At 48.6% G+C, this 14,106-nt stretch overlaps 2 protein-coding genes across 5 annotated transcripts in view; one reads left to right on the forward strand and one right to left on the reverse strand.

Annotated features, from left to right (window-relative positions):
• Window positions 1-14,106, reverse strand: part of LRBA (LPS responsive beige-like anchor protein) — a 412,983-nt gene that overhangs the window by 180,376 nt on the left and 218,501 nt on the right. For all 4 annotated transcript variants that reach the window (XM_065634945.1, XM_065634947.1, XM_065634944.1 and 1 more), the window contains 2 exons: window positions 11,042-11,188; window positions 8,267-8,403 (listed from right to left, as the gene is read on the reverse strand). In XM_065634945.1, coding sequence (XP_065491017.1) covers window positions 8,267-8,403; window positions 11,042-11,188 — 284 coding nt within the window. The remainder of the gene's footprint in view (window positions 1-8,266; window positions 8,404-11,041; window positions 11,189-14,106) is intronic.
• On the forward strand, window positions 3,175-4,443 carry MAB21L2 (mab-21 like 2). The gene has a single exon (XM_065634561.1). The coding sequence runs from the start codon at window positions 3,325-3,327 to the stop codon at window positions 4,402-4,404; it is 1,080 nt and encodes a 359-aa protein (XP_065490633.1). The 5' UTR covers window positions 3,175-3,324; the 3' UTR covers window positions 4,405-4,443.

Here is a 14,106-nt window from a genome sequence, read left to right on the forward strand (position 1 = left end):
TATCTGATTTATTATTTACCAGAGCTTCAACCTCAGACAGGAAAATAGGTAATGAATTGTTTTAAATCTGAACACACGCTTCTATCATTAGTCACCTTACCGGGGAGGTGGAAGGGGAATCGTCCTCTCCTGCTGCTTTTACCCTGAAAACATTAAAGTACATCCACACCCCCCCCCCCCCATTCTTGTCCTGGCCGCCTGACGGCTCCTCCATCTCCTCCGCGCACCGGACACGGGAAATTCCCGTGCTGCCCGCTCTCTGCTGGAAGCGAAACCCGCGGAGCCTTCCCTGCCCGCTATTGCTCAGAGGGTCGATGTGCAAAACCCCTCACCAGACCGGCAAGAAGTGTCAGTCCGGCTGCGGGTAACCTGGCCGCCTTCGAGTACACCCCACTCCGAGAGAGTCGGGAAGCTTCGGCGGGGCGTGTGAAAGGGACCCCTAGCCCTAACTAACTCTTCCGCTTGCCGGAGGGCGTCCGGAAACGAGGCGCAGGACCCTCGCAGCTCCACCCGACAGCCGAGCCCCCGGAGACGCTCCGCGTAGGCGAAGCACAACGATGCCTGCCCGGTGCTGCCGTCCGCGCCCTGCCCGGACGGGTCGCATGGAAGGGGCCTCTGCCCGCCTCGAACGGGTCCGGCCGCGGCCGCAGTCCTAGGGAGGGGGTAGATCCGCGGGCACTTACCCGGCGTCCCGGGGCTGAGAGCCCCGCTCCAGCCCGCGCATCCCCGGGACGCCTAGAGACCGTGAGAGCAGCGGCAGTAGCGCCTTTGCGAGCCAGCGGCTCTCTCCTCGTTGCAGCCTGCCCCCTCTCCCCCACCCCTATGAAGTTGCTTTGCTCGGAGCCTTCCCCGAGCTCGTCTCCCTCCTCACGGGGCCGGGCTCGGCGGGGACATCTGACACCGCCGCCCGCCCGGGCCCCACCGAGAACCAGGCGGGCGCGACAGCGTCAGCGGAGGCAGAGTGCCCCAACCTCCGGGCGTAGACCGCCCCGGCGGCATTGGAACAACGACCCGATCCTCTCTTCGGGGAGAACGGAGCCACATCAGTCCCGGTGCCGGGCACGTCCGTAGTTACTGATTCCAGCGCGCAGCGGTACGGTCGGCACAAGGCATGTTTCTAATTTAAATACACACGGAAAACAGACGCCGATGTTTTCTTTATTAAAATCAGCCAGCTGCAGCGGAAAAAAGGGAAAGAACAAGAAACCGAACACAAGGGCTGCGACCTGCTTTAAACCGAAGCTCCGCAGGAAAAGTGCATCGCGTGTGAACGGCCCCGGCCGCGCCGGGCACTGAGAGCCGCCCCCACTCAGCAGGGACCCGCGGCTGCGACGGTACCGCGTCGGGCACGGCCGCGCCGCCCGCTCGGTGCTCCGTAGCCCCGGCGCACTTGGCCCGCCCGCCGGTGCTCGCTGTGGGGCTGCACGGCCCAGGGCAGCGGCGAAGCCGCCGCGGAAACACGCACTCTCAGTCCGAGAACAGATGATGGGAAAATTGTCCTCCCGACAGCCTAAGTTTCCGCAGGAGGAACACTTCCTTTTTGTTTTGCAGCAGGTACTGCCTGGGGGGTTACAGCACTGCGAGCGAGCTGCTCTTTCCGAACTAGCATAACACAGCTACAGTTTTATGTCCAAATCATTCAATACTCTTATTAATACAAACGCATACGCATAAAATATCGTTTCCTTTTCGAATAACTCAATCTTACACTTTAGGAGGATGAACGGAACTTTACAGCACGAGATTTATCTAAATTAACGTGACTATGGCACTGAATACGGGCAGTAAAAGAAGGTGTGCAATTCTGCTCCAGTCACGGTCTCACTTTCACTGCTGCAGCCCGGCATTAGCGAAAGAAGATTGATGTTCGTGGTGAAGCACCGGTACTCCTCTCACCCCCTCTTCCCCTCACACACCGGCACTACTGCTCAGTCTCCTCGCAGCAAGCGGAGGGAGCAGCGAGCTCCCCTCGCCCTGCCGCCGCGGCAAGTTGCTGCTTTTTCCCACTCCCCGCCGGGTCGCTGGACGCTCGCAGCCCCGCTCACCTCCCCGTCTCCCTCTCCTCCTCCCCCCCGCGCCCCCCGGCCCGGCTTTAACGCCGGTCATCTCCAGCACGGAGTGGACGGGGCGCCGCCGCCAGGGAGGAGGCAGGAGCGAGCGCGCCTGTGCGCGCCCCCGCGCCGGCCGTGCCCGCCGCGATTGGCCGCGCCGCTGACAGCTCGGCAGCGATTGTAGGAGGCGGGGCTCCGCCCCCCGGCCGGGCCCCGGCCCCATTCATAAACTACAGGGCCCGCCGGCACCGCCGGAGACACACGGCGGAGGAGGAGGAGAGGCGAAGAAAGTGGGAGCCTCGGCGCGCACTTCCAGGGGTGGGGAGGGGGAGGAGAAGCCGTCCCAGGCACAACAGCTACGCCCTCCTCCCGCTCAGGATAAAACACAGTCTGTGCAAAGAAAAGAGAAAAAAAAAAAAAGCAAACAACCACCTCTCTCTCTATAGATATATAATCTCAAAACAATCTATATAGAGCTGCAGGACAGGAATGAGAGCTCACAGACCAAGTGCATACGTCTGCGCGTAAAGATAGAGACAGCCACAGAGCCGGGTTCAGACTACGCCTCCAGCAGGAAAAGGGAAATCAACAACACCCCCTGACAGTCTGAGAGAGCGGCAGCCAAACTCATGCACATCTCTGCCGGTGCCACGGACTGAAAGAGAGAGAGAGGTGGACAGACAGACAGACAGAGAGTTTACTCTTCCGCTCTGGGCATTGCTCGCATTCTTCTCCTCCTCTCGTACCGTGTGCAGTTTTAAACTTCGCTGCCGACCGGCTTTTCTGCGAGGACCTTCTGCGAGTCCTGGGGAAGTTTGTTTGGGTTGTTTTTGTTTGGGCTTTTTTTCATGATCTATTGAAACAGCATTTTTGTCGCTGCGTGGAGGGGGGGGTGGGCGCCTGAGTGCAGAGGCAGTGCAGATCTCCCTGCCCCCACCACCACCTGAAACTTTGCGCTCCGGGAACCCGCGGAGGCTGCCTGCCGCTCCAGCACCGGCACTGCCGCCGCCCAGCCCGCACCGTCCCGCTCTCCTGCGATTCGCACTCCTCCTCCTCGTTGGGGCATCGCTGGGCTTCGCTCCTTTGTGCTTCACCGTCCTCCCTGATTTCTTTAAATTGCTCTCCTCGGCGAGCCGCTGCTGCCTTCTTCCCCGAGTGGGTGGGGGTCTGCGATTTGGCTGGTGCCCTCCGCAAAGCTGCAGCCACCGCTAAAGCATTGGATCCCTCAACGTACTGCGAGAGCCCGGTGTACAGCCCGGACCTGTGCCCCAACATGATCGCCGCGCAGGCCAAGCTGGTCTACCAGCTCAACAAATACTACACGGAGCGCTGCCAGGCCCGCAAGGCAGCCATCGCCAAGACCATCCGGGAGGTGTGCAAGGTCGTGTCGGACGTGCTGAAGGAGGTGGAGGTGCAGGAGCCGCGCTTCATCAGCTCCCTGAGCGAGATCGACGCCCGCTACGAAGGGCTGGAGGTGATCTCACCCACCGAGTTTGAGGTGGTGCTCTACCTCAACCAGATGGGCGTCTTCAACTTCGTGGACGACGGCTCCCTGCCGGGCTGTGCCGTGCTCAAGCTGAGCGACGGCCGCAAGCGCAGCATGTCCCTCTGGGTGGAGTTCATCACTGCCTCGGGCTACCTGTCCGCCCGCAAGATTCGCTCCCGCTTCCAGACGCTGGTAGCCCAGGCCGTGGACAAGTGCAGCTACCGCGACGTGGTGAAGATGATCGCGGACACCAGCGAGGTGAAGCTCCGCATCCGGGAGCGGTACGTGGTGCAGATCACGCCCGCCTTCAAGTGCACCGGGATCTGGCCCCGCAGCGCGGCGCAGTGGCCCATGCCCCACATCCCCTGGCCCGGCCCCAACCGAGTGGCGGAGGTAAAGGCGGAGGGCTTCAACCTGCTTTCCAAGGAGTGCTACTCGCTGACGGGCAAGCAGAGCTCGGCCGAGAGCGACGCCTGGGTGCTGCAGTTCGGCGAGGCCGAGAACCGGCTGCTGATGGGCGGCTGCAGGAACAAGTGCCTCTCGGTGCTGAAGACGCTGCGCGACCGGCACCTGGAGCTGCCCGGTCAGCCCCTCAACAACTACCACATGAAGACCCTGCTGCTGTACGAGTGCGAGAAACACCCGCGGGAGACCGACTGGGACGAGGCATGCCTGGGCGACCGGCTCAACGGCATCCTCCTGCAGCTCATCTCCTGCCTGCAGTGCCGGCGCTGCCCCCACTACTTCCTGCCCAACCTAGACCTCTTTCAGGGCAAACCCCACTCGGCCCTGGAAAGCGCTGCCAAACAGACCTGGAGGCTAGCCAGAGAAATCCTCACCAATCCCAAAAGCCTCGACAAACTATAGGGTTAACACCCCCGCGCGGAAAACTCGCCCTCCGTAAACAACAACAGCGCCTAAAAACTTTTTATTTAACGCAAACTACGACGGAAAGAGGCGGCGAAAGAAACGCGTCCCCGCCACCCCCCACCCACCTGCAGCTCGGCGTTTAAAAACTTGCCGACGGTTTTCCCGGCATAAACTCTCACCGCCTTGCACGGAAGAAGGGAAGAACCTCTCCTCTTGTACTCCAACGTGAATTTTTTAAAAGTCACAAAAAGAAGCGATCGGACTTTTGCAACCTCAAAACGAAACCCGAAAGGTACATTTTTCCAATCAATGTATAGTCCTTTTCTTATTCTCTCTTGTTTGCCTGAATGTTGTCACCAAGTGAAAAATTATTTAACTATATGTACAAATCGCCCTTTAAAAAAGTTTTACTGATGTTAAATGTATTTCGGTGCCAAGGTCAGATTACGTGCCCCACATCTGACTTGTTGCAAATAGTAATAAAAATATTACTTTAACTTTACACTGACTTTTCGTGAATGGTTCTTAAATTCAGGCAAGTAGATTCCTTCTGATCCTCAGAAGTAAAATTTTTAAAAGAAACGGAAACACGAGATGTAAAGATAGTCTAAACGCGACACCTAGCCGAAGCCTTAGCTTGGCATATTCAATGACGTTTTCTAAAGGTCTCTCTAGTTTCTATTAAAATATTCCATATAAAACCCCCATATATGTTCTGTAGTTCAGCATGTGACAACATCTGCTATATTTCTATGACTTTAAACTCCCTCTCTAAATCTTAGGAATTTATGGAGCATCGCACAACACCTCGCCAGAATTTAGAATTAGAGCATGCCGCTTCCTACCCTGCAGTCGTCACCTTTCTTTTTCTTCAAAGTTTTCTTTTTTACCGGTAAATCTCGATCGCTTGCATTTTGTTTTAAAAATTCAACGTTATTTGCTTTCCCTTCTCTGAGCGAACGTGCTATCCATTTGACTTTGACACGAAGGAAGTATAGATCTACCCTGAATAATTAATGCGCTTTAGAGCAACCGGTCGATATTTTTTTTAAACAAACATTTGTTTTCCCCGGATTTTTAAGTACAGCATAAAATCGCACCACAGCGTAGCCAGACGAGCAGATATGCAAAACCCGTGAGGAAACGGCCCAGTCTTGCATGAGCATAATCCTGCCGCTCTCCTTTCCTGCCCGAGCCCTCTCTCGCAAAGCTAAACTCTACCGATTCCTTGTATTCCATGGTAGAGGGATTTCGTTTTAAGTTTGCTCAGGAGGACTTAGAAATTTTTGCAGTATGTTTTTATCAGGAACGCATTTCTAAGCTTTAAAAACGTTAACACTATCTGCTCGAGCCGCCCGAAACACTGCAAAGCCGGCTCAGAGCATTTCGAGCAAGTTTTAGCGTCCTTTCGGGAAGGTAAAATATAAGTTCTTGCCCCAAAGGACTATCGCCGTTTCATTGTGGATGGATCCGGAAAGCAACAGCCATTCAAATTTGAGTTGCTTTTGTCTCTAAGTTAAAAACGAAATTAACAAGTCCGACAGCAACCTGGGAAATAAACTCCCCGCAAAGCCGCGGCGGCGCCGGGGCGGCCCTGCCCAGCCGCGGGCGGGGAGCGCCGGCCCGGCCCGAGGCAGCCGGGCTGCTCCATCGCCAGCCCCTTCGGCCCTGGGTACCAACGCCCGTCCGTGTTTCACAGGTTTATTTTCTTGTCGGGTCATCATCGCTTTCCCCATCGCTGACCGTGGCTCACCTGGCAAAATGGGTTTAGCCCGCGGGGCTACACTTTCCTGCCGAAAACAGCCCCGGAGCGAGAGTCTAAACTCTGAGTTTACCGCTGCTGATACTATCTCTAGTGCAGGTTTTATTTCAGGAACTTGTCACAATGTTTTCTTTTCAGTAGTTTAGACAAATATACAAGGAACTTACATTTATCAAACAGATGAAGCCTCATTAATTAATCAGGCCTTCTGAGCTACAGCGGATTAGGATTTTTTTTTTCCAGGGCACATTTTCTACAGCAGCTTTAGTCCCCGCTATCAAGATATAGTAACTTAAGCAGAGGGTGGAGCAGGGAGGTGTTAATGCTGGAAAGCAAGCTGAGTTGAAGTTTATTTGTTTTTTAAAATAAAAATAATCACATACGATTTTTAGTGCCCCCCAAGAGACATTATAAAAGGTTTGTGGGTTTTGTTGTGGTGGTGGTTTTCTTTTTTGTTTTGTTTTGGTTTTGTTTTTTCCTTTTAAGACCTCCAGCTAAAGTAAACATCAAAGTAGAATGTAAGAGGTGTAGCTTATATGTCATAGTACAAACTTCTCCCTTTACAGGAGACCAAATTAAATCTCTTAATTACAGAGTTAAAGATACAGTCAAAGAAAAAAACCACATCTACTCACAGTTAGGAAAACAACCACTACGAAATACTTGACAAGATAAAGCAAGCAGGAGAAAATAAAGCAACCTGAATATATGCTGTATGTCAATGTCCCCATAAAACATGTAACAGGAATGGTAAGAATTAGTAACTGTACTCAAATGTCCTATGTGCTAGACAGGGAAAACAAAAATGAAGAATAATGCAGATCTGTAAGACTTTTCTCATGCTAATGCAATACAATGCAGAACATTTTAGATGGAAAATGCAATAGAGTAACATCGCAAACTGTCTTTATATTTTATATTTATACCCTTTTTACCATTAAATGTTTTAAAAACACTATGGAAGAAGTAAGCATATCAAAATTTTAAGAGCTATCTCATACTTGGAATAATTTCAAAAAATACTTCAGGACCAAAAGAAAAGTTAAATTTCATTTATGCTATCACATAAAAATCACAATTCTACTTAACTGCTTACATTAAATTCTAGTTCTAAGAATCTGAGAGTATTGTTTTTCAAAATAAATGTATTTCTTGATAGGATTCTATAATCCCAGCTTTCAGACCCACTGATGCCATTTTTAGTACAGACAAGAGCGATTTACTCAGTAGGAACAAAGAACTGAACTGGCACTTAAAACACAAGGTATTCTCTACAGATCAGCAGAAAACCACTACTTGCAGTGACTTTTTCCTCTTCACAAAGAAATTATTACCTTGTTTAATAATAAGCAGATATTTTTAAAAAAGAGCCATCATTGTGCTTAAAATGGGGTATAAGAATATTTACCAATCGTGTTATACTTTTTAAATGTTGCTGTAATATGGTAGAAAACATTGAAGTGCAACCTTATTAAAGTAATCACACAATATACTGCCTTTGAAACAGGAATTTTATGAAAGGTTACTAATTTTAAACAAAACACTGGTAATCAAGTAACTTAGAGCAAATAAAGCTTGCGGATACTAGCAAGTCAGTTCAGAAACGTATTTTAAGAGGGCAATTATATTTTCTACCTAGGCACAATAAATAGTAACAGGCCCTGTAAAATCTGCTGTGGAATAATACGATACAGAAGCACTGAAACCTTACAAGTGTAGGAAGTTTAGCACTATGTTACATTGACGTTATATAAAAATGGGAAAGTAAAACAAAGCATTTGGGCTAAAAGCCTTGTTGAACTTTCCAGTATTCACATAGGCCTGTGATTCAAGATGTCTTTATTTAAGATGCCTCCCTGGAGCTTTATTTGCAGCAAGCTAATTAACATTCAAGTAGGGTCGAATTGTGGGAGGAGGAGAAAAATGAGAAGGAAAGGAGGTGTCACCTATGTGAAGTTCAGTAACATATAGCCAGTCGCAAACTTATTAAAGCAGGAACACTGCAGACCAACAGAGGTAAAGGAAGTCAAATGAAGAATTAAAGGCCTTGGGTAATTTGTCATCGTCTCTCAGAGTTCGGGGTCAATGATCTCTTACCTTTGGGTCGATTTTCTTAAAACTAGGATCTTCTTCATCCACCTCAAAGTAGAGCTCAGAAAGAGTGATGGAAAGAGTGCCTTTCACCACTATGGAAGGTGCCACAAGCTGAGCTGGTGTGCTTAGGGCAACTGGACCTGCCGAAGAGTGAAAACACCAACAATACTCAAAACAGAAAAGAAAGCGAGTGCAAACTATTTGCTTTTCAAGCCTATAACGTTAAAATAAAGCAAAGAGCGTAGCTCTTCCTTAAAAAGCAAAACTCTTTTTATCTCAGGAAAGAACATATGCAATAGATTTACGGTGTCTCTGTGCTGCCGAACATTGAAGCAGCTACAATTGCAAACTGATTCATACATTATACATACCAGAGCAGGCTATAGCATGGCAGTATGTAGTTTTTATAGTTTTTAATCAGACACATTTTCTTTTTGAGAAACTTCAGGAGTTGCATACCTTTTATTATACGCAATATAGATAGTGCATGCATGAACAATTGAAATCTTACTGTCAGATATGTTATTTAGGGACTGGAGAGTTTTGATAGCTTACCACAGAGATGAACACAGCAGTCAAGGCTCAAAGTTGCCTGTTAAGTGTTCCCTTATGAATCCTGGAAATCTATTTTTAAGGTTATACAATGTTATAGAGCCTGAAGTAGAATGTTTTAATGATGCTTTTGATTCCATGTTAAATATCGTTCAAGGATTCCATACAGTGTTAGTGTAGCTTGGGGACTGTGGGAGTAAACAGCTGGAGGGTTGGTTTTCAACTGAATGAATTTTTCTTAGAATAATCACATCTCCACAGGGCTTATCACAGGGACAAATCAGACTACTAGTGAAAACAATAGGTTCAGCATAGGACCTGACAATGCAGAGCCTATTATAGAAACTAACGCATACAGAAAGAAAACAGGTTAGGTTTGTGATCCAGCTGATTAAGAGGTAAGGAAATGAAGTTACTCGGCTGCAGTATTATCTGACTTTTGTAAAACAGTTGACGATATGAAAGTGACATAGACAATTTTGTTTTAATAAAGCATCTATAAATGAGGTACACACGTTCAGGTAATCAACGTGAGAATAACTGACAAAAAATTCAGATGAATTGTCATTTCCATCGATTGTTAGGAGGGTGATGGTCCTTAATCTCGCATCAATCTCAATGTGTGCCACTAGGACAAAAGAAGAGATGCTCTGCTGAGATCAGAGCAGCTTTGCCCTCTATTCCCAACGTACAAATACATTGTGTTTGCAGATGGGCATGAGATAGCTGTGGAACTGCCATGATTTCCCAAAGCTCACCCCCACAAATGGATGAAATAAGCAGCTATGTGTTCTTTTGCTGTCTCCCTTTGCCCTCTGTACATTAGCATGTAATCCAGAGGAGAAATAACATTTTTTCAATCACACGCAGACATTCAATTACAGGGCAAGCAGACAGCTGCAGAAGCTGGGGCAGTCCAGGTCCTGTAGAAGACCCCTGACAATTTCCACTTCATTTCTAACCCACACCACTTTATTAGTGAGGATTACTTCTTAATCCTATTGCCATTGTCAAGATTATATAATTAAACTCCCCTTTCACCTCTATTACAGTATGAATGTATTACTCGAACCAATGAATGAATAATAAAAGAGAAGGAAACACAGACAAGGCTGTCGAGAAGGAAGCTCATGGTAGAAAGGGAAAAAATATTCACGTACAGAAAATGCCATTGCATTATTCTCCCATTACTTAATTATACTCCACTCTTGCTACACAGGCTTTCTTTTTTCATTGTGCTCCATTTTTGTCTTTGCTTTTAAACAAATAAAAAGAGTGGAATGGGGTTCAGGCAAGGGATAAGCAAACTGCCAATAAAAAATAAATTCCAGTAATTTCACTGAATTATCACACGTATGATATGTATCAATGTAAGATTATACTCCTGGCTTCTCAGGGAACCAGAATTATCCAAGAAATGATATTTTTTCACGTAAGTAAATGTACATGGGATGCCAGTTTAGAAAGCAGAAGAACACAGAGAAGTTTGCATTTTCTCTGTAAACCCATGTTCCTCAAATAACAATGGAGACACTTTATAACTCTTAGTCCCTGAACCGAGGAGGTCACTATTTACATTTTGAATAGTACAGAAACGGACCCAGTCCACTCAGACTGCAACATCAGCAAAGGCTGCATGCAACTGAGAAAAAATAATTAAGTTCAATGATCTGAAGTACTATTTTTTCTTCAGGAAAAAGAAGTGAAGTCAAATAAGACTATGGTCTATGGAGAAGGGACTTGAAATGGGGGAATGATGGGGGCTTTGAAGGAGTTAAATCCAGTAAGTGTACAAATTCTTCAAACCCAAGTGAATAATCAACATGTACAATTTTATAATTTTGAGGAAAAAAACCTTAAAGCTCTCCAAAGCCTTTAATTACAGGCAACTTGCCTAATTGTCCACTAGGTCTAATGATGTGAGGAGTGGAACAAGGTCAAAAACAAAGGAAGTTCTTTTCAAGGTAGAGCTACTTTCTCCAAGGAAGGTTTCCTAGAATACAGACATCTACTGTGGAAGCAAGAAAGTTATAAAACCCAGAGAAAGAAAACACACAGCTCTCCTCATGTAAACCTTCAGTATCCGAGGTCCACAGAAAATTATCTTAACGACCCAGTTACAGGAAGAAACAATTTATTGGTGTGTATTCCAAAACATGATTCACTGCAGAGCAGGGGAGATCAGAACTTAAGAGGCTGAGGAGAAAATGAGATAGTTGAAGTTACCCGTTAAATTCTCCACTTCTCTTTCCTCCATGAATGACATGATATCGTCGTCACCTTCCAAGAGAATCTCACTTTCTGAGTTCTGATTTCCTAAAACTTGGCTCTTGATGGACTGCTTTCCTTTAACAAGTATATCTTCATCAGGAGCTGAAATGAAAGAGGTACATTGTGTTTGTCAAGTCTCAGAGGCAACAGTGACAAAGCAGTATTTATTTTTTTTTCTCTAAAATGAAAGTTCAGAAAGAAAACTGTTTAGGACCAGCTGCGGGAAGTACCTGTCTTAGTTCTCTAATGTTAGGACACATCTAATTTTAATCCTGTTAAGACTGCTCAAAATTATCCAGAACTCTCTGCGGTGTTTAACTCTGCTTCAAGTGTTTATGACAGAAGGGAGAAGGATTTAACAGACTCTCTTCCCCCGGCAACTTTCCTTCAGAAGTCGGGCTCTCCTGTTTGGAAAGCAGGTCCCGATTGCCTGGTGCGTCAACCTGACTCTCAAACCCAGGGTTCAAGCACCGGTTTGCCCTGGCAGCAGCAAGCAGAGACGGTTCCCCTTTGCCAGAGACGAAAACGAACACGCCCCAGAGGGACAACGGGCCGAGAGCGGCGGCAGGACGGTGCCCGGTGGGTCGGGCGCGGCGGGCGCCACCGGGGGCCGCGCTCGCCCCGCCGGGCCGGCATCGGGGGCAACACAACGCGCCGTCGGCGGCGAGAAGGGCCCGGCCCCGGCCCTACAAACCCGCAGCAGCTGGGGAAACGGGGCAGGAGCGGCAGGAGGGGAGGGGGCCGGCCCGGAGGGGAACTCGCGTACACGGCGGCAAAACCGAGGCACGCTGCGCCCGGCCGCGGCGGCAGGTAGCGGCTTCCGCGGCGCGGAGCCGGGCCCCGGGTAGGGCAGGCGGCGGCAGCCCGGGATGGGGGGGAGTCCCCTGAGGGCGCGCTGAGCTCCCCGGGATCAGGGAGAAGGGGCAGGGGCTGCCTCCCGCGCCGCTGGAGCTGCAGCCCCGCATCCCCGCCGCTCCCGTTAGCGACGCGCTGACCTGGGGACGATACGTGAGGTTTGTGAGGAGAAAAAGCCCAAACCCGCCTTACGAGCCGGGGGGCAAAGGAGGGGGGAGGGGGGAAATTCAGCCACAGGATCACGGCTGGAGGCAGAGAAAAGCCTGCACCTGTCTCCTAGAGGCATAACGGAGCGGTGCCCAGCCCTCACCGGGGGCACTTCAATGCTCACACCTCAGCTTTCGGGATGGAAAATAAAATAACAAGCGGGCTTTGCCCAACGCGCACCGCACGTCCTGACAGGGTGGACGAGCGCGACGCCCCCCTGGCTGGCGCAGCCTCCGGCGCCGGTCCCGGGAGCGCCAGCGCTACCTGGGAGCGCTCGGCGGCATCTCCTGCAATCTGCTCCGTTTGCACTGCAAGCTCCAAGGAGCAGCCAAAAATTAGAAAACGTTTAAAAAACAAACAAAACACAGCAGTGTGTGTGGTGTTTGCTTTTTTTATCAGTTGCAAACAAAAATATTATTTCTTAAATAAAATAAATAGATTTGAGAACGCTCATGGAACAGCCGTGACTGAAAAAATATTCACCAAACACATCAGGACCAACTAACCAACTTCAAGACACCGCTCATGGCTCTCTCTGATTGCTGCCATACATGATTTGAAGTTCAGCTGGCTTACTTTAAAAATACGTTAATCTGCAAACATTTACAGCAGGCGGCGATTCCCCAGTGGTGACATATAAAGTTTTAATTGTTTAAGTAAATATATGCACATAAATTGCAAATAATAAACTTTTTCAATTAAGTGAAAACTAAAAAAGAAAGCTAAACAAACAAAAAGCCCCTCAAACCACCAAATACCCTGGTTTTGGTTTAGGCCTTGAGCTTACAAAAAACCCAAACACCACGCCTCCATCCCCCCAAAAAGAAAAACAATACACACAAAAAAACCCAAAAGAAAACCCAAACCACCACAAAAACCCCAAACAAACAAAACACACAAAGGAAAATAAGTTTAACTTGCCATACAAAACGAAATGCAATTTATGCATGATCCTTTCGCCCCAGCCAATAACTGCTGCTCGTAAGCCTTTAAAAATAATTACTGAAAAGCTTTAACTGCATTGTACAAACACAAATTGTACTTTCTTCTAAAATGTGCTCATGTAAAATAATGATAACTCAGATTCTGGAGTTGTTCAACGTGAGTTGAAAACCTTCTTGTCATGGAAAATATGCAGCTGATATTTAGAAAGGTTTTCCTGTAATTAACTCCCCCTTGAGGATTTTAAGTTAGCAGCAGTAAAATTACCAACAGTATACTAATATACACCACATGCGCTGTTACTCAGTGGTCTACCAGTGTTCTCTTGAAGATCAAAAAAAGTAAAATAGAACAAAACCATCCCAGGCATAAAGTCAAATATAATAACTTTCTCTTTCTTCCCTCTTTCCTTTCTCTCTCGCCTTCTCTCTCTCTCTCTCTCTCGCCTTCTCTCTCTCTCTCTCTGCCTTCTCTCTCTCTCTGCCTTCTCTCTCTCTCTCTCTCTCTCTCTCTCTCTCTCTCGCCTTCTCTCTCTCTCTCTCGCCTTCTCTCTCTCTCTCTCTCGCCTTCTCTCTCTCTCTCTCTCTCTCGCCTTCTCTCTCTCTCTCTCTCTCGCCTTCTCTCTCTCTCTCTCTCGCCTTCTCTCTCTCTCTCTCTCGCCTTCTCTCTCTCTCTCTCTCTCGCCTTCTCTCTCTCTCTCTCTCTCGCCTTCTCTCTCTCTCTCTCTCTCGCCTTCTCTCTCTCTCTCTCTCTCGCCTTCTCTCTCTCTCTCGCCTTCTCTCTCTCTCTGCTCTCTCTCTCTCTGCCTTCTCTCTCTCTCTCGCCTTCTCTCTCTCTCTCGCCTTCTCTCTCTCTCTCGCCTTCTCTCTCTCTCTCGCCTTCTCTCTCTCTCTCGCCTTCTCTCTCTCTCTCCGCCTCTCTCTCTCTCTCCCTTCTCTCTCTCTCTCGCCTTCTCTCTCTCTCTCTCTCTCGCCTTCTCTCTCTCTCGCCTCTCTCTCTCTCTCTCTCTCCTTCTC

Source organism: Caloenas nicobarica, chromosome 4 (assembly GCF_036013445.1).
Source record: "Caloenas nicobarica isolate bCalNic1 chromosome 4, bCalNic1.hap1, whole genome shotgun sequence".
NCBI classification, from domain to species: domain Eukaryota; kingdom Metazoa; phylum Chordata; class Aves; order Columbiformes; family Columbidae; genus Caloenas; species Caloenas nicobarica.